The 23,756-nt window shown below is 34.9% G+C and overlaps 1 protein-coding gene across 1 annotated transcript; it reads right to left on the bottom strand.

The window, feature by feature from the left end:
- Positions 1-380: 380 nt before the first annotated feature.
- Positions 381-23,629, bottom strand: IQUB (IQ motif and ubiquitin domain containing). The gene is made up of 10 exons (XM_026054747.1): positions 22,532-23,629; positions 20,904-21,079; positions 20,506-20,661; positions 18,181-18,391; positions 14,017-14,192; positions 8,635-8,805; positions 6,708-6,884; positions 4,807-5,055; positions 3,442-3,627; positions 381-705 (listed from the first exon to the last, which is right to left on the bottom strand). The coding sequence occupies exons 1-10, from the start codon at positions 22,989-22,991 to the stop codon at positions 538-540; spliced, it is 2,130 nt and encodes a 709-aa protein (XP_025910532.1). The 5' UTR covers positions 22,992-23,629; the 3' UTR covers positions 381-537.
- Positions 23,630-23,756: the final 127 nt, after the last annotated feature.

The raw sequence follows: 23,756 nt of genomic DNA, 5'->3' as shown, positions 1-23,756 counted from the left end.
ATTACATGCTGACAGTTCCATTATGACCAACAGGATCATCCGAGGTAAAGTTATTCTTTTGCACAAATGTTTGCAAGGCAAGGCACCTATATTTATTCTGTTGTTCCGTAGGAATTTAGGGTTTGAGGGCGTTTTGGCTTTATAGGCTTAAAAACAGCAAAATGAACTAAAAATATATTGTATTACTTTTTTAATGAAAAAACAAAAAGTGACACAGAATTCGCTACATTCCCTTAGCAGGAGCATTTATACTGCAGACAAAATGGTCCAAGCAACACAGGTACATGCAGAAAGTTAGTCACTGCTCTAAAAATTATTTGGAATTTAAAAAGTTCATCAACAATATTTTACTTTTTAAATAAGGAGGTTATAAAATGTGAAATGCAGTTATATTGATTAGTCAGGATCAAACTATTTTACCCTCAGAAGTTTATTTTTATCTATGTAAATGATTCAGGTATTGGTGAAAAAGGACATTTCTTTAAAATCATTAGGGAAATCATATTAATCAATAATGCAGTTAACTTATCCTACGAGTTATGCTTTTGTACCAGTAGGAATAGGCTTAGCTATCAAAAATTCATTTGTATTAGTCTGATCACCAATCCTATGCAAAAAGGATGTCATCGCTGGAATCTGAGCAAAGTATTTTTTTGCCTGGATATGCTTATGGTTTATTCTGTGAATAAATGCCGCTTCATAAGCCTGAAAGAAAATGCAAATTGCATTAAATACAATTAAAATAGCTAGCAATCTATATATTGCTTTATATTTTAGACAGTATAAATAGTGACCATTTAATGATTATGCCATATAATTTATTCATAAAAAATACATAAGAAAATAAAATATTTAGTAGTTCTATACTGCTACCTTATGGCCCAATACTAGAAACTACTGACCACTCCTTGTGAAATATTAACCACTTAAAAACAAAAATCTGGCATTTTTTACCCGTTCAAGATAAGATTCATTTGCACCTCTTCATATAAGATCATTTTTACTTATCTTTGAAAATTAAAAAGACAATGCTTAAATTTCAGCATTTGTAAGGTGATAAATACAGGAAATTTCCCTGATAATAACAGAGTGATTATTTATAAACAATCGCAGCAGCGAGCACTTTCCAGCATTTCAGTTAGCCTATGCTTTCCACAGTGATGTAATTTACTAAATTTCTAATTATTAGTAGTAACTCAGACTACCTTATAAATAAACAGAATATTTAGCTGAAAAAAATCCTTTGCTATCTCTATTGGCATTATTATTAGTAAGAACCACTATTAAAGAAAGCAGTTAAGAGGCCATTTTTTTAATTTCAATGAATGAAAGACAATGATCCAACTTATGACATTGCATTTTAATTTTGTCTCATTTTTTCTTATTTGATATTCACTTTTTGAAACCAAGCTTTGGTCATTACCAGTGAAGGTAGATGACTCCTTACTATAGGTGGCCTATTTTTTTGTAGAAAGAAATAAGCGAAAATAACTTAGGCTCTCAAGTAGGTTTGCATAGCTTATCTGTTGCTTTTCTGGCCTTTCATCTCCACTGAGGTATGCTAAAAGTACTGAAGCAGGACATGCATTGCTGTTAACCTTCAACTCCTCTCTGCCAATCATATAGAAGCTGTTGTAAAAAGCTGAATACTTCAGAAATCGTAATTTCAAATTTTGAAGGAAAATATTAGGAATGGGAAAAATAATTGTTCTTTTGGAGACTGTGTATAATGAGATACAGAGGGTATACCAGCTTAAAATATGTTTTAAATAAGAAGCATAAATACATAGTATTTTAGCATATGAAATTCAAGATTTAGTTTACTTGAATTCACAGATGAAGTTTGTTCACTTTTTGCTTTACATCATACTTGGATAATGTAAAAGAGCTGAAAAAATTCACACCCTTACGTAGTTTAAGTTTCATTATTTGGGAAGAATCCAATGATGGAAAAAGTTTAAAGCTAATCAGAAAATATTTCTAATTCAGTTAAGTAAAAATGATGAAAAAAAATTTACTAGAAGTTATCATTTATATTAAAAACACAAGTGTAAATTCTGGACCCATTCAAGTTAATGGCATCTCTTTGACTATGACATCCAAAGTTATTAAGTTAAGTCAGGTAAGTGCTTCACCAGATCCTTTGCCAGCCAGAGAAGTTCTTCCCGCCACAATGCCAGTAACAAATGTGTGCATGCACAGATGTGTCACTAGGATCACATTGCCTGAAGAGCTTTGTTGAGTGAAAGTGAGATGGAGGAGTCAGTAATGGAATTTCCAGCTTGAAATAGATTTTACCTTTTAAAAGGTAATGCTCACATAAATACAGTAAGTGTCTGCTTGAAAACAATCTGGGTGCACACAGAAAATACATCATGGATGTCAGAATTCCATTTATTTTTAGAATTCTGTGACTAATTTATTTTGTCCCCAAAGTGAACCTTTCATTGACAGAGTAATTCATTTTCTCTGTCTGTTTAGTTCTCACGTATTCTCTCAAGACTTCCAAAAAGATGGGTAATTACTGACAACAGAGATTGCATATGTAATACACACATATTCTGTTAGAAGTTGAATTAAGAACAGCCTGAACAAAAGGACACTACACAGCAATGACCTCAAGGCACTACTTAGATAACCTAGAGGAGAAAGGTTTAGTAATCCATTACTAATTGCAGCACAAATGCAGTTCACAGGACTCACGTGTGCCTTAAAAAACTAAATCTACCATATGATGTCCACTGGAGTGAGACATTTACTAGACTACCATGTCTAGGTAGAGGAGTTCTTTAACAAATTCTTCAGTTATTTCAACTTGGAACAGCACTTATGTTTTTACTGTCTAATTACAAATTATAAGATTACACCTTCACTTAAATGACATCCCTGTAAGAAAGTAAATTTAGACAAATTTTTTAATTACAAATGCTTAAACTCTAGACAAAGAGCTATATATAACCACTCTGTTATTTAATGTTAAATTTATACCAGTAAACTAAATGGGGACAGCATATGTGCAAGATCAAAGACATACAACTGTCACATAATTTATGGCTAATCCTTGGTATGTTTTTTATTCGGGGCATCTACTTCTGAGAACAGTTGAGGGAACAGCATAGGCATGGGACTGTCCTCAGTAAGCAGCAGAGGCCACTTACAGATGAGTAACAGATGAGGCCACTTAGCTTTTTGCATTTCAGGAGAAAGAATCAGGGCAAGACAGAGTTTAGGAACACGCATGTGAGTTGTACTGTGCCAGCTGTCCTCTGGATTAGTGTTTGTTTTATTTAATTGTGCAGATGCAATCTTTAAAGGGTCACAATAGGCCAATCTAAACATGGATGGGTGTAAGGAATCTAATCTGGCCAAATATCATCAGTCACAGGATTCATTTAAAATATAATATAAATATTTAAAAAAATTAAAAACATAAAAATTTACCTCCTGAAGGCTGCACAGCTTAAGATGTGCATCTGCCTCATCTTTAGTGAGGAGAATAGTGTTCCATGGAGACCACTCATGGCGCTTATCCCATCTGACCATAACCAAATCATAGAGGTCATCACAGGCACTAAGAGCTGACTGACAACCCCATATATTCTCAACCATGTACTGCAGATCTTGTTGCTGAAATTGAAAACAGTGTTGAGAAAGAAGCATGTTTAATTCTACAGGAAAGTCTTGTAACCACGTAAGCATCCAAAAAAAACCTTTGAGTGAAAAATTGTTCTATGTGTATGCCATATAATCACTTGGTTAAAGAATGTCTAGATATATAGCACGGTTTCCTTTAGTGTGGTGTTGCACTTATACATTCATTTTCATGTTATTCAATAAATGAGTTATTACTATGTGCTAAAGTACCTGAAGTTTATGTGTAGTCAGAATAATTTGGTCTGGAAAACATGGGAGATTAGGACAACAAAACCACCAAACTGTGACTGACTCTAAATCACTGCCTGCTTTGCTTTCCTCCTTTCCCTCTGCCTACAAAGAGTTTATTGTGTACATGATACTGTTACACATTTTACCAAATGAAATTATAACATCAGGTAGCTATGATACAAGATAAACAAACAAAAAATAGTGGAAGATCTGTTTGTAAAGGTTCTCTAGTGCAGAAAGGCCTTTAAATGTATTTTCCACATGTGTTTAAGGTTAATCTACAATAATCTTAATTTGTTTAATTTACTACTACCCATCTGAAATCACTACTAATTCTCAATAAAAAACAGCCTCTTGAAAGGAAAAAAATATTTTGAGTCATGAGTTACCACAGCAAGCTTTTCTGTCATCCTCCATTAACTCTTCTCTGTATTAGTCATGAAAAAATTATTAGAGGATTTTATCTATAGGAGACTCTGCAACAACAGACTTCTAAATAGGTTTTCCTCCGAGCTGGCCATCTGAAGTAGGCTCATTCTTCTAAAAAGAAATCTTGACTTATGAAATTAAATAATGGTATTTACTTGTTACATAGTGAATTCCTGACAAAGGTTTAATGAAGGTATACTAACTTTTGATGAAATGTGACCTCATGTATTCTCACCCATCTTGCTTCCAAAAGCCAGAAGCACATTTAAATTCTTGCTAGAGAAAAAAGAAAAATAAAAGCTATTCTCCTGCTTTCAGCATGCTGGGCTTAGAACCTCCGTGGGTAATAAATCTGTGCCTACTAATCCCAGGAATGAGTTCTTGTACCTTTTAGCCAATCTCTCTTCTTATGAAGAACATACACAAAATAAAAGAAAAATTATAGCCAAAGCCACTAGTTTTCTTTACTAACAATGTTCTTTCAGACAGTACCTGAACTAAGTAAACAATTTGAGCGTCATCCTGATAATCAGCTTCAGACTCTCTGAGATTTTTTAGTATAAGTCTGTACTTCAAAAACGCTTCTCGCTGCCGAGCCTCATTATCGATCTCAGAACATAAACGACATCTGCCAATGGTGCGTGAATTAGCAGGAACAGAGAACTCAGTAGATGGCAAGTAATTTTTGCAGCTACGACAGAAGTTAACATTTTTATAAAGCTTTAAGGGATCTGGTGGAACCTAAAAGGTTTTAAAAAAAGCCAAGGTCAGTTTATCAGCATATCTGGCTATTACTAGTGTGTAACCCTAAGAGTATCAGGAATACATTTTACATATATTTTTCCAAATAGTCTAATATTTAAAAGTTAGCAATATTCATTTTAAAATACCCAATAGTTTTGTTTTTTTTTTAAATAAAAGACCAAAAGCTATTCTATCTTCTTATTGTACTTGTTAAAAACAGTCACACAAATCAGTTCCTTCATTCTTGAACTATATAAAGACCTCAAACATTACAGTCCAATGCTGTTGCTGGCACTTTTATGTATGAAGATAATCATCCACTTTGGAAAGATAACAATATAGAGAAAACAAAGTAATTTTTCAGCATTTAATTTTTCATTTAGAATCTGTCCTTTATATCAAAAATGAAACACTGAGATTATGAGCATATTGATATTTTGGCATAAGAATATAAAAACAGCAGAGCTATTTGTCAAAAAAAAAAAAAAAAGAGGGGAAGGTAATAATCTAAAGCTGCTAACAACCTCCTCACCCTCCCCTTGCTTCATGGGGTCTGCGAGGAATACAATACAGCCCATGAGGAAGGCCCATGTCCGTTATCGGTGAGTTTGAACAGTCTGACAATTCAGCCATCCATTGCGGTCATTTGGTCTTTTTGAAAGTGCCCTGGGGCTTGTGTCCCCTTGCTGTCTGTCAATGAACTGCCATCTTTTTTTAATTTTTCATCAGTACAGCTGGTTTGTAGAAGGTTACAGGGTTCAAATATACATAGATGCAATTCAACCTTGAATTTAAAGTGCAGTCAACCAATACTGCAGAAGACAAAGTCTCTGTTAATGACTCATCTAGGTCAGACTGTACCTAAACCTAGGTAATATGAAATAACTGTTAGTTGGTTCCAAATCCCACTCTCATTTACTAGGCCTCTATTCCTGAGATGCCATCAAACACAGTAGGAGGAATCCTCTGCTGATCAATGCAGAATACATAATGCTGCCTAAAGCAGCCATAGTGAATTGTATTTTTCATGTAATTTGTAGTCAGACAAGGAAAATATATAATTTAAGACAGTTGTCCACTACGATCTCCAATTCCTGCCCATATCTGCTTTTCATGAAGTAGCAATGGGCCGCACAATAGAAGCTTGTGACAACACCACCTGCTTAGGTGCAAGTTCACTACGTATCACAGACAATGGCAATGTGCCTCCTCTTTGGACTCATGGGACACTGCCCCCCTTCCAGTGGGGAAGAACAAAAGTGTTGTTTTTTTGATTATATCACTTTCATTAGATCTCTCTATTGGCTCCTCTCTTGCAGTTTACTGTTACCACCCTGTAAGCCCTACCTATTTACAATTCTCAAATTTGCTATTTCATACCTACAGTTCTTGGGCTCTTAGTACTACCACAGAGTACAGACATTTGTCAGGTTCTTATAACCATGCCTGTGCCCCATGCTCCCTATACAAGTAGGTATCTGTGCGAGAACTGTGTTCTTTCAACATTTTACTTCTTGAGGAACTCCTCCCACAATTCTACAGTAAAAGCTTCTAGGAAGTAAAATTAAAAATCATTAATTGTTTCCCATTGCCCTTCTCTGTCTTTAGTTTGCTGGCCCCTCTGTCAGACTGCATAACAAGAATAATACCTTAAGTATTCTAGCAATTTCAGGGTTGAGGTTTGGAGTTTTAATATACTGTAGAAATAATGTACAAATTCGTTTCCTCAGTCCTTCCAGGTTGCATTCTTTCACGTCTCTCAACATAAGATCGACTTCCCTGTCAATTAATTCCACTATCTCCTGTGTTAATTTACATTCATGTTCCTAAAAGAAAGCAAAGAAAGAGAGAGAAAAAGTACACCAATAAGAATTCATACTAAAAAAAAAAAAAAAATTCTAACACAGATACAAAAAAACCCATGGATTTTATGCCATTCATCTTTCATACCTCTGTATGTTCACAAACAAAAAAAAAACCCAAAGCACACAAACAAAAAGACCCCTTAGTGTCTTAGAAATTTTATGTTTCATGTCCAAAACAGGACAATTTTAGACTTCTACAGAAATTTCATATGTGGCTATTCTATCTAGTCTATTAAAACCAAGATCTTATTACCTTAAGAATTGATACATTTTTCTAAACAGTTCCACTCCTCTTGGAGAAGCAATATTAAAAATCTAAGGAACTGGATTTTACCAATGATTTTCCTGTCATCAGATTGCAAATGTGTCATTTAATGCTTCCATTTAAAAAGACCTACTTAATGTTCATTTTTTTAACTTTAAAAACAAAAATCACCATAGAAAAGTAAACAAAAAACAAGCCAGATAACTTCCAAGAAAACAACCTCCAAGAAAACTAACATAAAGAGCTAAAAAAAATGAAAATGCTTACAAATTCTGCTTTCAGGAGGCAGGACTATGGCTGTCAAAAGTGTGAGAAACTGTAAATCTGGAGGCACTAAAGAAGGTTGAGCATCTGAGATGAGACACAGGGCACATGCAAAATTTTCAGCCTCCAATAGCTCCAGAATTATCTCCCTAAGAAGCTTCAATTGGGTATGCAATAGGAGGTGTAATGTATATACATAGTAGGTAGTTTAAAAAAAAAAATCACAACAGGCATGGGGGACTTGATGAGTTTGCTCGGGAACAAATAACTTCAATATTTCAAATGCTTAAAGAGAGATTCTCCAGAGATAGATGATGACAGGTGAATGACAATGAGTTCAATGTTTCTTTACCTAAAATAGAATACTAATTTACAGAAATTCCAGAATTTGCTCACTACAATAATATTGACTCATATCAAGATGGACAGAAGTTCATTAACCAGGAACATTCCCATTATTGTACTGACTTTAGACTGAATTACCAAAGTATTACCAAAATCAACAGCCAGGTATTCATGTGTTTCAATAAGACCAGGAAGCAGCATTCTATTTGATTTTGATGCCAGCAGCATCCAGCAAGTACTTTAAATCTCATCATATCCTTATTTTTGTACATGAATAAAAAACAAAAAAAAAAACATTAGAAGATAAGCTGCCAGCTGCTATTTCATAGGAATACTGGCAGCAGCAGTAGGGGTAGGGGAGTGGTGGTTGGGGGAGAAGGCATCAGTACTTGGCAGCTGTAACAGTGACAAAACAAACCAATAAGGTTCTAAAAAGACATTCTAGAGTTGAGAAAAATAACAAAAAGTATAACAGCCATTAAAATCTCTGTCATAGTTTTTATCAAGTTGTAATAAATATTAAACTAAACTTTATACTGAAATTATCATATATTAACACACAAAAAGGTTAAAACAATGGAGTTATAACACAACTTGAAGAAAAATCAGTGCACATCACATGAAGTGCAACATGAATTTAGACCATATCTGGCATGTAACAGCTACTCTCTCATGCCAGCTGGTACACAAGGCTTTCTCTCTCTTGCTGCCAATTGATCATTCTGGCACCTGTTTGCCAGGAGAAGCACTGCTTATGTGTCAACATAATTAAGTGACTGTATCTCTGGGTATGGAAAGTACAGCTTCAAGCTAAACAAACAGAAAAATAAAGCATACCTTCACTGTACATCTGAGTGTTAACAGCACATCTATTCTCTCATCTTTTGGGATGTCATTCATGCTAATGCTGCGGTAGATTTCAAGTAGTTCTCTGGCACGGAGTGTGTACTGTGTATCCACTTCAGTGATTTTTCCATCAAATGCTTTCCAACTCTTAGGCTTTGCACACTTCAGAAATAATTTGTATCACTCTTAGCTATTATGATCTGATCACCAGCTGAACAAGTGCATTATGTTACATCAAGTTTCACCAGAGCAAACAAGGACTTAACTTTACTGTTTGGCTAATATGAAAAGCTAATTCTACTTTTGATATTTCTACAGTACCTCTTCTACCAGAGCAAGTATTATATTGCACAATTTATTTAAAATATCAGGTCATGAAAATTTTGGCTTATGGCATATTAAAAATAAATAATATTCTCCTACAGGGATATGCTCTACTTTAAAATGAGCTGAGTGACAGTGATATTAGAGTACATTTGCTCAGTATTTCATCTTGGAGTTATTAATCAGTCTAAACTATCTCTAAACTCAATGGGATGACTGGCTTTGTAAAGGTTGCAAACTTAAGCCCTCAAAGCCTATGGTGGTATGAAACATCTTCACGGAGCTGTTCTATTTGAAATATATTAGCTATACAGATGGAAAAAATGCATAAACTTAGTTAAAGCTGACTAAGGCACGGTACGAGTTTACAGCTTATCTGACACTTCAGCTAGTTCCTTGTTTGCAAGCTTACTACACAGCACATGCCTACTACCTCACTTCTCTCTTTGCACATCATTAACTTCTATACACAGTGAGATGTTGTCTGGTGTCAGCTGCACTACTCAGTTTGAAAAGTCCAATCATCCTTTAATACAAATGCCCATAAGCAGTCCTAGAACTGGAATTCCAGTTCCTCTTTCTAGAGGATTGGTTTTGGTTGCAAACCATATGGTTGCATAGGGGCCTAACTCACAGTGGAGATAGCTACCTATATCCAACAAAAGATGGTATTCAAAAACCGTCTCCCAGTCATTACCTAACCACTCCCTCTCCTTATTCACGTGATCTCACAGCTATTTTAAACCTCATTTTGTGTGTTTAATTATCCTCTTTCACTGTTTTTGAAACTTAGGTGTTTACAAAGACCTGTGAACTTTGCTTTGCAATCTCAGTGTCTAGAAGTTAAGCATAGCAACACTTCATGCAACATTCATATGCCTTTGTAGCTTTGGGGATCTAACCCTAGCATTGATGTGATCATTATCAGAATATGCAACACATTAGCTGCTGTGACCAAATACACAAGCTTCTTATATCACTAAATTCATTAAGATATTATGGTGACAGGTTGTAAAAATACCAAGAATATTAGATATTTAGAACAGATATAATTAGTCTATACTAAAGAAAAAAATGCAGAAATCTCTATTTTAAGAAATGTATTATAAAACCAGGTATGCAAAGACAGACAAAACAATTAGAAAGAGGTTTTAATGCTGAATATCTGACATTTATATAATAAATATTAATTATTACATTATCAATGAGGGTAGAACTATAATTAAATGAGATACGTTTATTAGAGGTCAGAGTCCAGACCCAAAAGTGAAAAAGAAATGCAATAGTAAATGAGACATCTGTAAAATTAAAATTTTTAATTCCTTAGTGAAATATTTGAAGTGAAACTTCTGCAAAACTAGAAAGAGACAATTTTCTCTCTGCCATAAGGAAGGATGCATTCTATTATTAGTCTTCATGACTTTGTTTCATTACATTTGTACAGTATTAGAAATCCTTTAAAAAAATTTAGGAGTTGTATCATTTGTACCTCCATCCTGCCCCCCTCCCCCCCCTTTTTTTTTTAAACAGTAGACAGGCAAAAAAATCATTCAGATTTTCACATTATGTTACAGCTTAAATTTCTTAACATTTCTAGAAGGTACTTATATTCATTACCTATATTTGATCCTCCTCAAAAAAATCATCTATTGAAAGACTGAAAGGTCATTTGCTCATGTTAGAGAGTCAATGGGTAAAGTTTACTCCCTAGGAAATGATTATTAAAGCTAGCTTCCTTTGATAAATTTACATAACCCATATATAAGATATATAAGATAGGAGTCTTGATTTTACACACTGCAGAAAAGCTGTAACACATACTAATTATATTATGGTGATACTTAGCTTATTCAAATCATGGTATCATCCTCATCACCTCATCATAAGTAGATATTACAGGAAGAAAAAAAATGCAGCACTCTACCGAAAAAAATATAGAAGTTTTATCAATATAAAAAATGAAGTTTTCCAGTATTTCAGAATGAATCTCAAACTCTCTGATTTCAGGACTATTTTCATGTATTTAAGATCTATGCGAGAAATTTAAACCTCCAGATTTTTTTCTCCAGCTCTTTCCTGCTTTTTAGTTGGCTGGCAGTGGTGTGGAATTTACAATAATCCTGTTATCTGTATTGCTCCAGAGACCAAGAGTACTGTAATTGCACTCTGTCACCAGCACAAGAAAGCAGAAACACAAGAGCATGGACACAGAGGAAAGAAAGGTAAGAAAAGAAGAAAAAAATCCATAGGATGGGTGCAGAAATAGCACAGAGCATGAAAGCTATGAACTCTTGAGCAATAGTTAATAATTGCACAGGAATTTCTTTAAAAGAAAATCTGTTGGCTGTTTACATAAGAATATAATCAAGTTGTTTCCCCTTTAAAACATGAAGGCAGAAGAACAAGCTCAGCATAAAAAGCTTAGAATATAATGCATGTATGATCAGTATCAACCATTCTAAGACACGCATGGGTACATATTCCAAGTTGGAAAGAAGGGAATTAAAGTTTAAAATATAAATAAATAATTAGTAAGTGCTCCAGAAATATGCCATGCTGTTGGGAAAGAGACAGCATCTCATGTTTCCCATGTATCTAGGAATCTCCAGCCATCAGTTACCATTAGGATTTCTGGTACTGAGGAACATTTTGCTTCCGATTCCTGGACTCAAGAAAACTGTACAACTCCTGAGAATATATACTGGAAGTAATCTATATCAGGCAATATTGAAAAGGATATTGAAATTCCTTTAAAGAAAAAATAAAGATAGAAATGCATTCAAGAGAAATGTATTTGATTTAGACAGTTCTAAGCTTCTATAAACTGCTGGGGAAGAAATGGTATATCTCAAAAAACACCTTTTCCTTTTTCTATTCTGATGGAATAGGTGTTAAAAAGCAGAAGCAAACATTTAGCATAGGAGTGATTCATGGTTTTGATATCATTCCTCAATATTTAGTTTCCTCGTTTTTTACGCTCTTGAAAGCGGTAACATAGAATACAATCACATTATGATAATAAACTCAGAAACAGTTCCATCAGCATTTCAGATCAAGTAATTTGTTTGTAATGAAGAAAGGTCATAGATTTTAATCAAATCAGTTTTTTGCTGAGCAGTTCCCATATGTCAATATTAAAAAGAATGAACAATAAAAATATTTCTGTTGGACAAAAAATTGTCATTTTTACTTTATATCATTAAATATTCTAAATTAAAAAATTCAAACATTCAAAATTTCTTTTCACAGATGGATGCAATCAGATGCAACTGGCTATCCAAGTGAATGCATTGCTGGGATGCTGTTTCTATTTAAAAGGACTTTTCTGTATTTTACATTAAAGTCATTTAATAAAAACTAGAAATCATCTTATGAACAGAGATGCAGAATCCAGAATGCTTCCTTCCTTGGGGATCTTCCCCCTAGTGCTCTCTTGATGAACAAGAAGATAAGAGACACAATCTCCAATCACAGCAGAGTCAGGTTGCCCCAGCTAACAAACCCTGCGAAAATACAGGTTAACTAGATTGCACAAATGCAATTGAAAACATGCTTCTTATGGTTGCCCTGCTAGATGTGGATTCAGATCTCAGAAAAGACTGCCATTAACTGAAATGGGTGAGAAATTCACTTTTTTCTGCTGATGCTACTGGCAACTTTTTTAAGACTTAATTCTACAGTTGAGACAACAAAGAATTTTTTTAATTTTAATATTGAAACGTACATAACATCACAGCAAAGAATTAAGCATACCTATGTTCCGTACCCTATACTCACTTAAACCAAATTCCAAAGAACACTATTTAGAATACCTCCGACTAATTTTATGAGTGTACCACAGCAATGAAGAGCTGCCAGACTGCTTGCCAATTATTTGCACTTTTGTTTCTTTCTCCCAGCTGTGGAAACTAAGGAGTTTTTTAGATGTTTCACTTTTAAGCTTAAATGTGGTTCTAAATCATCTTTATATAAATGTATTCTCATCTTTGTTTTTATAGATGAAAGGCTGAAGTACACTTCATCCCCCAAATCATACAAGAATAAAGTTTCAGGCTAAAATTCCAGCCCAATTGAAACCAGTCAATTTATTTCCTTTGTTTTATAAGGTAAAATTCAGTCAATGCCCTCTTGACTTTCTATCCTGTACATGAACACAGAATACACACTTCTTTTTAAGACACATATGACGATCTATGACTTAAAGCCTATGCTGAACAGGGGAATAAATGATGAATCTAGTTCCTATATGATAACATTTTGTGGAGAAGAAAAGAAAATAATCTATTCTTCTGGGCTAAAATTTAATTTTATGAGCATTTAAAGGCCCGCTTAAGTGTTTGCATCAAAAGTTAAAATGTGATAGCAAACTTTTCAGTATATAGAGCAATGAATAGAACACATCCAAAGGGAAGATCACTTAGTCATTAGTTTTGATTAGTGAAACTGGTTATTTTTGAAAGAGAAGCTAATTGGCAGCTTTTTAAAGTTTAAAAAAATAGATTAGGAATGAACATTGTTAAAGTTTCCTGCATGGATTCCTACATCATTATAATTCACACAATACAAAATGTGTAATGGTAAGTATTATCGTGATGCTTTATAACCCCAAATTAGCAATCAGGAATTCTGTAGGAATTTAAGAGTTCTGTTAGAATGTGACCCTTTAATGCTGACAACAGTGCCATCAATGTCTTCTATGCACCATAGTTACATAACGCAAAATTATCCACTTGGTGCTAATTTTTATATTAGGTATACAGGTAGTTGCATCTATACTAAAACTCAGATGACAACCTTTATGATGCATTGTTCTTATCTTCCTTCAATAATCTGTCACAGAGATAGAAAATTCTCAGCTTGGGAAAAAAAAAATCACTGAATTGTTTTGACATGAATAAAACCAAGAAAATTAAACTATAGATAAATTTTGCATTCACATGATTAACTGGTAAAGCTAAAATAGAGACTTTTGTCAGATACTTGGCAGATGTCTTTTATATTCCTGTACTTTGGTATTATTTATGTTCAGCCTAAAATTACTTCACTGACCTTATCCAGAAAGCGCAGTACTGCTTTTTGTCGATTCTCCTCATCTGCATCTAGTTTGTATCTCCCAACAGAAGCAATCAGTCGTGCCTCTTGTTCTAGAAGTCCACAAAGGGCTGCCTTTCTTTCGGTTCCAGTAAGAGTTCTGTTAATCTGTTCAATCTCCTCCTGCCTCCATACTATAGATACAAATATTTTTGGTATTTTTATCAAGAAGGTGTTTTCAAGTGAAATTTCTACTTTCATATTTAAGAAGTAACATATTTAATTTTCTATATTAATTAAAAGCCAGCTTGCATGTTAGGGTATTGTTATGCATATTCTCAAGACACACAAAATGGCACAGAAATTAAATTTGTAATATACAGATAGTCTGTGAGCGAGTGTGTGTTTGTGTCCATCAAACTGTCAATTCATGCTGCAACCTCAGAGATCATTTATGAGGAAAAGACGAACTCTGTATGTGAGATGGAAGAGTTTAGTTCTTGGAGATGTGTGATGAAATGATTTCTTCATGATTTTGCATCAGAAACAGCTGTTTGAACTTTAAACAGTTCTAAAGGGTATAAACAATTATGCTCCTAACGATAGCTAAAAATCTTCGCTAACAAAGATGCAAGAAAAGATATCACAAAGATCTTCTCATCTGATTAAGAACAGTATCTCACTGTGGTACCACAAGTATTCAGTGCTTAGAATACTACTGTTTTCCCCTGCATAAAGTAGTAAAATCTCAAGAAGCCTGAAGTCATCCAAAATTGAGATAAAACTTAGTCAAATTTAGACAGTCATTTTTAGCACTCAAGGTTATAAACCGAGTATTTCAGTGGTATCATCTTTTGGCATCTAAGACAGATGGCGTTCATGTGTGTTAACCATTAGACAGTCATCTTCACTCTCCCTTTCCTCTTCTACTACTGAGTCCTTCAAGTGAAAGGAAGTGACATGCAAACCATACAATAATAATGTCAGCAGCATGTGAATCAGCACATGCTGTTAAGAATCTGGCATTCTTGCTGTTAGAGTCAAATCACCAAACCATGGGTACTGTTGCACTTAAATATGTAAGCTACTTAATGTTAAAAACATACAGATGTTTTATCATTTATTTTGTACTACTCCTTTCTTGACTATAACTGATGATAAACAGTCTACATGCCCTTAAAGAAATCTGTTAGTAAAATCAAATTGTGTTTACTGAATAGTATTTTTCTTTGCTTACAATATTACAGTTCTTGTCTTTGAGAGGTCTGTTTCATTTCAAATGCATTTGGTGTGTTTTTTTCCTTAGGAGGGAGCAAGGAGGGGGGAGGAATTTTGTAAGATCCAAAACTTTCACATTCCTGAATCTTATCTCAAAGTGTCATTACTGTTTCTAAACAGTTATACAAAAATAAAGCACAGCGTAAAGAAAACAATCCAGTACGAAATGTACACTTCTGTAAAAATCTCTAATATTCTGTATCAGGAAAGAATGGGGCGGGGCGGGGGGGAGAGAGGGAAGAGAGGGTTAGAGGGCGAACATTTATTTTCTGGCTGTGGTTTCCTTATCTACAATACCTTATGTTTTCCATTTTAAAGTATTTCAGTTCATTTCCTTAAGGCTTTCCAAGCTTTGGCATTAATATGACTGCTGTCTGACAAGTTCTGAGTACCCCAAGATATTTTGAAATAAAACCAGTTTAGCAAACAATTGCACTGCATTGGACCAATTTACATGAAGCTTTATAGGCCTGAAGGGGGCAGCAATTTCAAAGGTAAAGCTAATAAATACATTAAGCAATTTTGTACTTACAGAAATGAAGAGCCTCTCAAACACAATTATCCTCAATATTCATCTACTGATTGACCATATATGTACAATCAGGTTAGAAATATTCCTCTTAGACTGTCTGTTTTACAGGCACACAGATTTTATTCATTATAATTTTTATTCCAGTTTTTATGAAGCATATAAATAAAATAGTTGATACTTTTAAAAATAAATAATGAATGTCTCTAGATGCAGACACATTGAATATATAGATACATCTCATTTACCCCATACAGTTAACAGGCAAGTTTTTCTACCAAAAGCAATTGCTTGTACTGGCTGACCTTGTAATAATATCCCCCTGTTGTGATCAGCAGCAATACCCTTCACAGCTCTCTAGAGGACAATAATCTCATTCTATTAGTGTCACAATGATTTAGCTTGTGTAGACTGTTGACACTATAAGAATGTAAAAGTAGTTTTCAGCTGCAGGTAGAAAAAAAATTAGTTCATAGAATCACTAAGCTCCATTATAACAAAGAGCATGACTGCAAATGTCCATATAGAGAAGCAATTAGTCAACTACAGCAAAGAAAAACAAAGACTGATATCAGATCATTATTTACAACAAAATGTGAAAAAGACATTTCAAATACTGGAGTTTGTTCTTTCACATCCTTTGAATTGGCACACACTTCTCAGGTTGACACCTAGATATTAAATTCCTGAACATGCAAAGGGTTTTGTTATTTGTGAATCCAACAGGATTTAACTAAGCAAAAGACACACTCACAAAACCACAAGTTTCAAATCTAAATATATCAGGAATATCAGGCTCATTCACAAGTTCAGCTCTGAGCTTTGTTGTTTCTACTGCAGATAAGACTCTTCACACAAAAAAACCCCACTGAATCATGCAGCTGATAGAATAATAATCAGAAAACAGTTTTCTAAACAAAACATTGGAAAAAAATCAGATTTCAAACAGTAGGACTTGCAATAAATGGAGAGGAAAAAATGGTGATCTGAATACTTTGGGTTTTGATTACCTAATCAGATATACGTGTAAAAGAGCTTGATTCTTAAGAGGTGAAAAGCTAGACATCTTTGGAAGAAAAAAAGAAAAAAACAGAAAAAAAAAAAAAAGAAAAAATGCAAACCCCATGAAGATACTGTTCCCAAAACTCAAAAGCTCAGGACCAATAAAAATGTTTAAATTTGTCATGAAGAAGAGCAATATTTTTAAGTCATTTATACTTTCAAACAATTGAAGTGATTTGTTCAAGGCCACACAGAAAATGTGAGAGAATTAAAAAATTAGGATATAACTTAGGAATTCCTGAATCATGATCCTAAGGCCTCTGAATAAGAAACTGTTGCCTCCACCACAGCACATGCCACCAAATTTATGGTCAGTTTACCATGGAAGAAACAGCTTTGACAGTCTATGCAATGAAGCAGGTGATCCATTCTGCCAACTGTGCAACTGGCACAGTAATCTCCAACAGAAGTATAGTAACAACTGACAAAGAGTTGTGCTTTAAACAAGCACTGCAGCCTTAGGTAGCATGCTCTGTTACAAGTCACAATGCAAGTACTTTGCTTAACGAAGACATTTTAAAAGAACTCTTGCAGTTTTATTATATGCTGGTATAAGTCCTTTGCTTTCTATTGGTTTTCATTTTTGTTTTTCCAAAAAGGATTACACTGTTTTTTTGCTGTATTTGCAATGCCATTCCCCTGTAAGTTGTTATGCCAATTATCTGCAGTATTCACTTTACTTTGCCAGGAAAGGTTAAAGGTGCTTGTCTATATCAGACACATTTCACACCAGTAAGAGAAGTAAGTCTTTGAGGATGCCCTGTAGGACTGACAATGGTTTAGTGAACCATGAAATAAAGAAAATAGTAGAGAAAAAAAAAAAACAACAGTAGAAAGGACACAGACAAAAGTAAGAACCTAAGTTATCTTGTAAAATTCTGGGTAAGAATTTAATCCACTATAAAAATCGCATATATTAAGTTATGAATGATGGACCTTAACATTGAGTTCCTTATGGCATTATTTTCAACTACTTAAATGTGTCAGAGTTATTTTAATCTTATTACTCTACAAAAAAAACAGGTCCTGCTCTTCTAACCAGCCTTAACATTAGAGATGAATGAAGAAAATAATAAAACTGCCAAATAGCACAACTATCAGCACCACTCTACAAGCTGATTATTTCCTAACAAGGCTTCTAGAAATATATGAACATTAAATGATTCTTTAAAAATGAAATTCCACTGTAAGTCAAAAACATTCAAGGAAGTAGCTACAGAACCATAAAAGCAGGAAAGCTTGTTTTAAACAAAATATACTGTTTAAAAAAAATATATTGCTGATTTGAGGGCACCTCTTTAAGAAAAACTTACATTCTAAAGCATGGTAAAGTAGTTCATAGTCTTCTTTTGTTTTAGGATTCAGTCTCCGCTTGTACTCTCTTCTTAGTTTTTCTTCTTTCTCTTTTTTTTTGTTTAACTCTTCTTGTGCCTCCCATTCCAGCCTTAAACTCTTTCTTTCCCTCAGGCTTTGTACTACATTTATAGCATGCCAACGACGGAAATAGGTCTGTAATACTATTACCTACATGTGAAACAATACAGAAGAATCATCAATTTAGAACAAAACGTTCCACTATTTACACTATTTTTCTATCTAATTAACTACATTTTCTAACATTTGTTTTGTATTCAAACTTATTTTTATGTTACAAAAACAGTCATGTACCATCAGTCTAACCACTAGCATGCTTATTTCTTAGGTAACTGCAGGAGTGCACTCAGTGGGTACAGCGGAGAAACTAGATTCAAATTATCAAAATTGAAGTGTAAGCTGCAACACAAAATTCATTTTTCTTTTTCAAATCTCTTCTTAAAAACTGTCTTTTGCCATTTATTGTTTTTGTTCTTTTCCTGTCAGCTTTGTGGGCAGAGATCCTCATTTTACTACCAGTTTGCACACTGTCTAGCTCATGACTTGGTCTTCTAGAAGTTACAGCCATACAAATTAAACTGTGTAATCACAAGTTGAAAGGGAATGTAGACACACACTTGCAAAATTTCTTCTAAATTTCTAAATAAAGATCAACACATATGCACGAGAAATCAACTGCATTTTGTTTGCAAACAAATAATGAACATGATACAAACAAGGCTGTTATGATAGCACTTAAAAAAAAAAACAAAAAAAACCCACACACCTTCCAAAGCTGTGGCTATTAAAGACTAAGGAAATGTCCGTACTGTACTAGGGAGAACAATGCTGAGGCCTAACCACAAGCCTAACCACCTGACCTGTGGTTCAGGTGCTGACTTAGTTGAAGTCAGTACCTGAACCACAAGCAGTTTAGAAAAATCGCAGTAATACAGTTATACTGTTTCCAGAGGTATCTTAACCTAACATTTCTCTTGAGTATGTCATCAGTTAATATTTCAATATGGAAGTACACTGTGCTGTGCAAATCCATCAATTTGGACCAACACCAAACCCATGTCTGTGTATTGTGCGCTACACCTTGACATAGATACATTGTAACAAATAAGTTTAGAATGCTATATATCAACAATCAAGACTTATCCCTGCATTTGTTCCTACAATGAAGAAATAAATACAGAAGACTTCGCAGTAGAGATGACATTAAAACCTGAAAGCAGATTCTGGTTTTACGAGGTCACAGTGAGTAGAAGAAGTATTTTGGAATGTGTTTGCAGAATGTTTGATTTTCAAGTGAAAACTAAAGAAAAAAAAATCACTGTGTAATGACATTTATAGCATTAATGATTTCAGTAAGTGGCACTAATGATCACACTAAAGCACCTACCTGTTCGGGTCCATTTGTACAAGATGCTTATTGCTGTCAGATGATGTTAACCAAGTAATTAAGAATATCTAGTTCTTACAGAAAGCTTTTAATCAAGAGATTTCAAAGCACCTTGCCAACTACATCAATACAATTATCCCGCTTCAACAGTTGAGGAAATCAATGCACAGCCAGCTAGATTCAAACTGCCTATTTTAAGCGTCCAAATTAAGAACTATAATATTTAAGAAGCAGGTGCCACATCTAACATGGTGATTGGGAGTACTTAAGTTACATGTGCAGTCACTGAATAGCAAGTTATCAAAGAGCAATTCAGAACAGAATGTCTAAATGGCAACCTCTGTACCCTGACTATACAGGGAGCCTGCATAAAGTGATTCAATGCCCCAGAAGACTCTCAATCAGAAAACCCACAAAGTGGGTTTGAACAGGCAGGTTCTACCTTAATACCAAAGCAGGTAGCCTGAATACCATCAAAAATGAATCAGTTTGCCAGATGTCACCTACCAGGCCTATTAAAAAAAAAACTTGGAAGTTGAATCCAGGTCTCCTAAATGTTCATCTAATGCTCTCTATATATGAGGTCATTCATGGCACAAAGCATGTAGCTTTGGCCCTTCTAAAGACATCATGAGAATGCCATAGGAACAAGTTTATTTTAACCCCTAATGCTGTATATAGAAATTTAAGTTTAAATTCAGAATTCTTAATATTTAAGAAACTTACAAGTCTCAAATGTCACTAAAAACATTAATGTTGTAAATGAGCTGATATATGCCTCCTACAAATCGCAAAAAAAAGAAATGTGAAGATTAAACAGACATTTTAAACTTTAAGCAGGCTTTACAGATACAGTTTCAAACAGGTAAAAACTTACTGCTTCAAGTCTACGTTTATGATATTCATCCGCTGTAACATACTTTCCAGGTCTTATTAGTTTGTCAGTCATGTTTGACACATAAAGGCCAATTTTAGTCATCTGCGTGGATGTTGTATTTTTTGTTTGCTGGAGCTTATTTTTTTCAAAAACAGTCTGGAAAAAATGCATGTCAAATAATAATAAAACATACAGAGTTTTTTTTAATCATTACAATAAGTGGCAAAATTAACTACTTATAACAAAAATCACAAAGACTAATGATATTCATCCATTAAATACATTCAAGTGCATACTTATTTCTCATTTATTGCTTCATTCCTATTTGAAATAATTATGTTGACATTCTATTCAGTTTGGCAATAAATATTCTAAATGAAACACTATAAACAGATTACCTGTGTTTCCCTACAGAATATTTTGATGCCTTTGTCAGGTCGTTTTTTGGGTACTGTTTGTGAGCCTGCATTATGAAATTCCACTCCTGTTATCCTATGTTTAAATCCACCCAGAAATGGTTTACAATAGGTAGGTCTTTCTATTTTTACAGTTACATCTTGGAATGAATCAAAATCTGTTAAAATGGAAGTTACAAGATCAAAATATTATTTCTTTAAGTATCAAACTGAGATAATATACATTAATACACATTTTAAAACACCATTTACCTGTTTGTACTCTGACAGTTATTACACCAGGCATGTGGTATTCCTGTTGAATTGCTTTCCTAGAAAAATGTTCTGGATCAAGACATAACACCTCAGACTGGATAGCTTCAGGAGATTCTGCCCCAGTCTCTGTAAGATTTTCATTATCCTCAATCACACTTCCTTTGGGGGGGGGGGGGAAGCTAATTTCTGACGTTCTTGTCAAAACAAGTAAATAACAATTTCAAATTTGAGATGATTTTATTGAAACATTGCAACACAGTATAATCACAGATTTTTGAGCTGAAAAGAGTTTACACAAAAACTGACACATTATTATCACTTTCTTTAAAAAGTGATGTCTAATGTAATATTGTCACTAGATAAAGTCATTCATATTATATAAAACATAAAATGAATATATTCAATTATTGCATTTGCAAATAAAGAATTTTAAATCAAAGTTATTCATTTATACACTCAACATTTTTTGAAAATCTGACCTAAACCTGCTCCAGTCTAGACCTGATCTGATGGCCAAATACAAGCGTGCTCTTGTATGCAATACTCGACTCTGTGAGGCTTATTCAAAGACAACATTCTGAACCAAAAGAACCTGAAGCTTCAAAAGTTGCTTCTTTTTGACTCAGGGATAGGATGTTCATTTGACATCTATTCCTCTCCATGTGTGCATTTCCTATGAAGTGATCACTGACTACTCAAAATAAGAGCATCTGAATGCAAACCAGCTAAGAGTATAGTATGGACGAGACAATCAGCAGCTCCATAATATCAAGGGTCAGTCAGTGCCCCCACATGCTTAACAGAATATGCTACCCCTCAGCTCCAAAGACCTAAGAAAGAGGCACTGATTTGAAAAGAGGAAGTAATGCAGGACACCCAAAACTGAGAGAAACAAATTGTAGGAAATACTGAAGTGTTTAAGAGATTGCAGGTAAAAGGCATGGAAAATAGAAAGGTGGCAGGTGAATTACAGGAGTAGCTAGAGATGTAAAATGGTAAAATGTTTGCTATGATCTAAATTGTTAGTAGCCCATGTACTCATATAAACTACGCACTGCTATTTTTAAAACACATGTAGAAAACACAGATGCATACTCATGTACATTTTCAGAAACAAGGATCCCTTTATAAAACGCCATTCTTAAGTCCATAAATTGCTTCCACAACTTAAGGTAAATATATTCCTCACCTTCTCAAGCACTTTTTTACATAACAATTTTAAAAGTCACTTAAGGTCAAAAATATGCAAACTTGAACTGAATTGTAGGGGGGAAGGTGTGCAAGAAGCCATAGTCAAGTTGAAGTAAAAAAAACTTTTTAAAGTAGTAATGTTCAGTGTTCAACAAATTCTTTACCTGTTACTGTGGTACTTGCTGTATCGTCTGACAGCGCTAAGTTTTGAGACGTTTGTTGCTCCTTTTCTAAATTTCTTAATTTGGGTAAAGTAGTGTACTTTATAACAGGAGATGCATTATCAGATGATGTGATGCTCGAGGCATCTGGCTCAAATTCATCTTGCTCAATATTCTCTATCAGTTCTTCTCGATTATCTAGTCCTTCTGCAGGCAGTTCCCACTGCACTACACTTGGCTGCTCCTGTTCCTCCAGATCTGGCTGCTCCAGAGCAGACTGCTGCTCACATTTCTCATTTGATTGCATTGTGTCTGTAGCTTTTTCTGAAAGCAAAGGTTTCTCCGCTGGGTCCACATCATTAGTGTCTCCAAATTCTTTTATTTGGGGGAATGCAGCTGGCTGGTCTGTATCTGATGTTTCAGTTTTATCTACTTTGCTGCAACTATCTGATGTATCTTCCATTTCCTAAATTACAGGTTGTACATTTCTAAACTTTCTGCAAGAATAAGCACAGTATCTATTTAAAAATGCATGCAAGTACATCTTTACTCCCAAGCATATGCATCACAATCTCCAGAAACACTTTTTCTAGATCAGTTCCCAAACAGTCTATTTAGAATAGCTTGAGGTCTTACTTTCCACCAAATGCACAACACTTAACGACACCTTTTCACCAGTCTTTAGCAAGCATAACTGCCCATGGCACAGCCAACAGGTAGTCAGCATAATACATGTGTGCGTGCGTGGGTATAAATTTACCGAGCAATCACTTCATATTTTCTGCTCTGCAACTGAAATGATGTGGGCTGAATCTAAATCTCATATTCGTAACAAAATAGAAAAAAAGAAGAACCTCATAATACGAGGCACAGCTAAGGCAAACAAGCTGTCTCCTACAGAGATAGCCCATTCAACGAGGCTTCGAGTCTCAGCTGTAAAAGCAGCTTTCTGTCACAAGTCGCGTGGATAGGTAATACCAGCGGCTGGGTTCGCGGGGATAGCGGAGGCCGCTCCACCATTAACCGCCGGCTTCCCCCCGCCGCCCTTCCCACTTAACACGGCGGCACGCAAGCCACTCCGCAGCCCGCCCCCGCCACGCTCCGCGGGGACCCGCGTGGGAGGCCGAAGGCGCTGTCGGGGGAGCGCCCGCGGGGGCCTCGCCCAGGCGACACGCAGTGGGGCAGACGCCTGCTCCGGGCGGCGGCGACTGCGGCGGCGGCGGCCCCG

Source organism: Apteryx rowi, unplaced genomic scaffold, assembly GCF_003343035.1.
Source record: "Apteryx rowi isolate R43461 unplaced genomic scaffold, aptRow1 scaffold_965, whole genome shotgun sequence".
In the NCBI taxonomy this organism is placed as follows: domain Eukaryota; kingdom Metazoa; phylum Chordata; class Aves; order Apterygiformes; family Apterygidae; genus Apteryx; species Apteryx rowi.
This window is presented reverse-complemented; position numbering and strand designations above follow the sequence as displayed.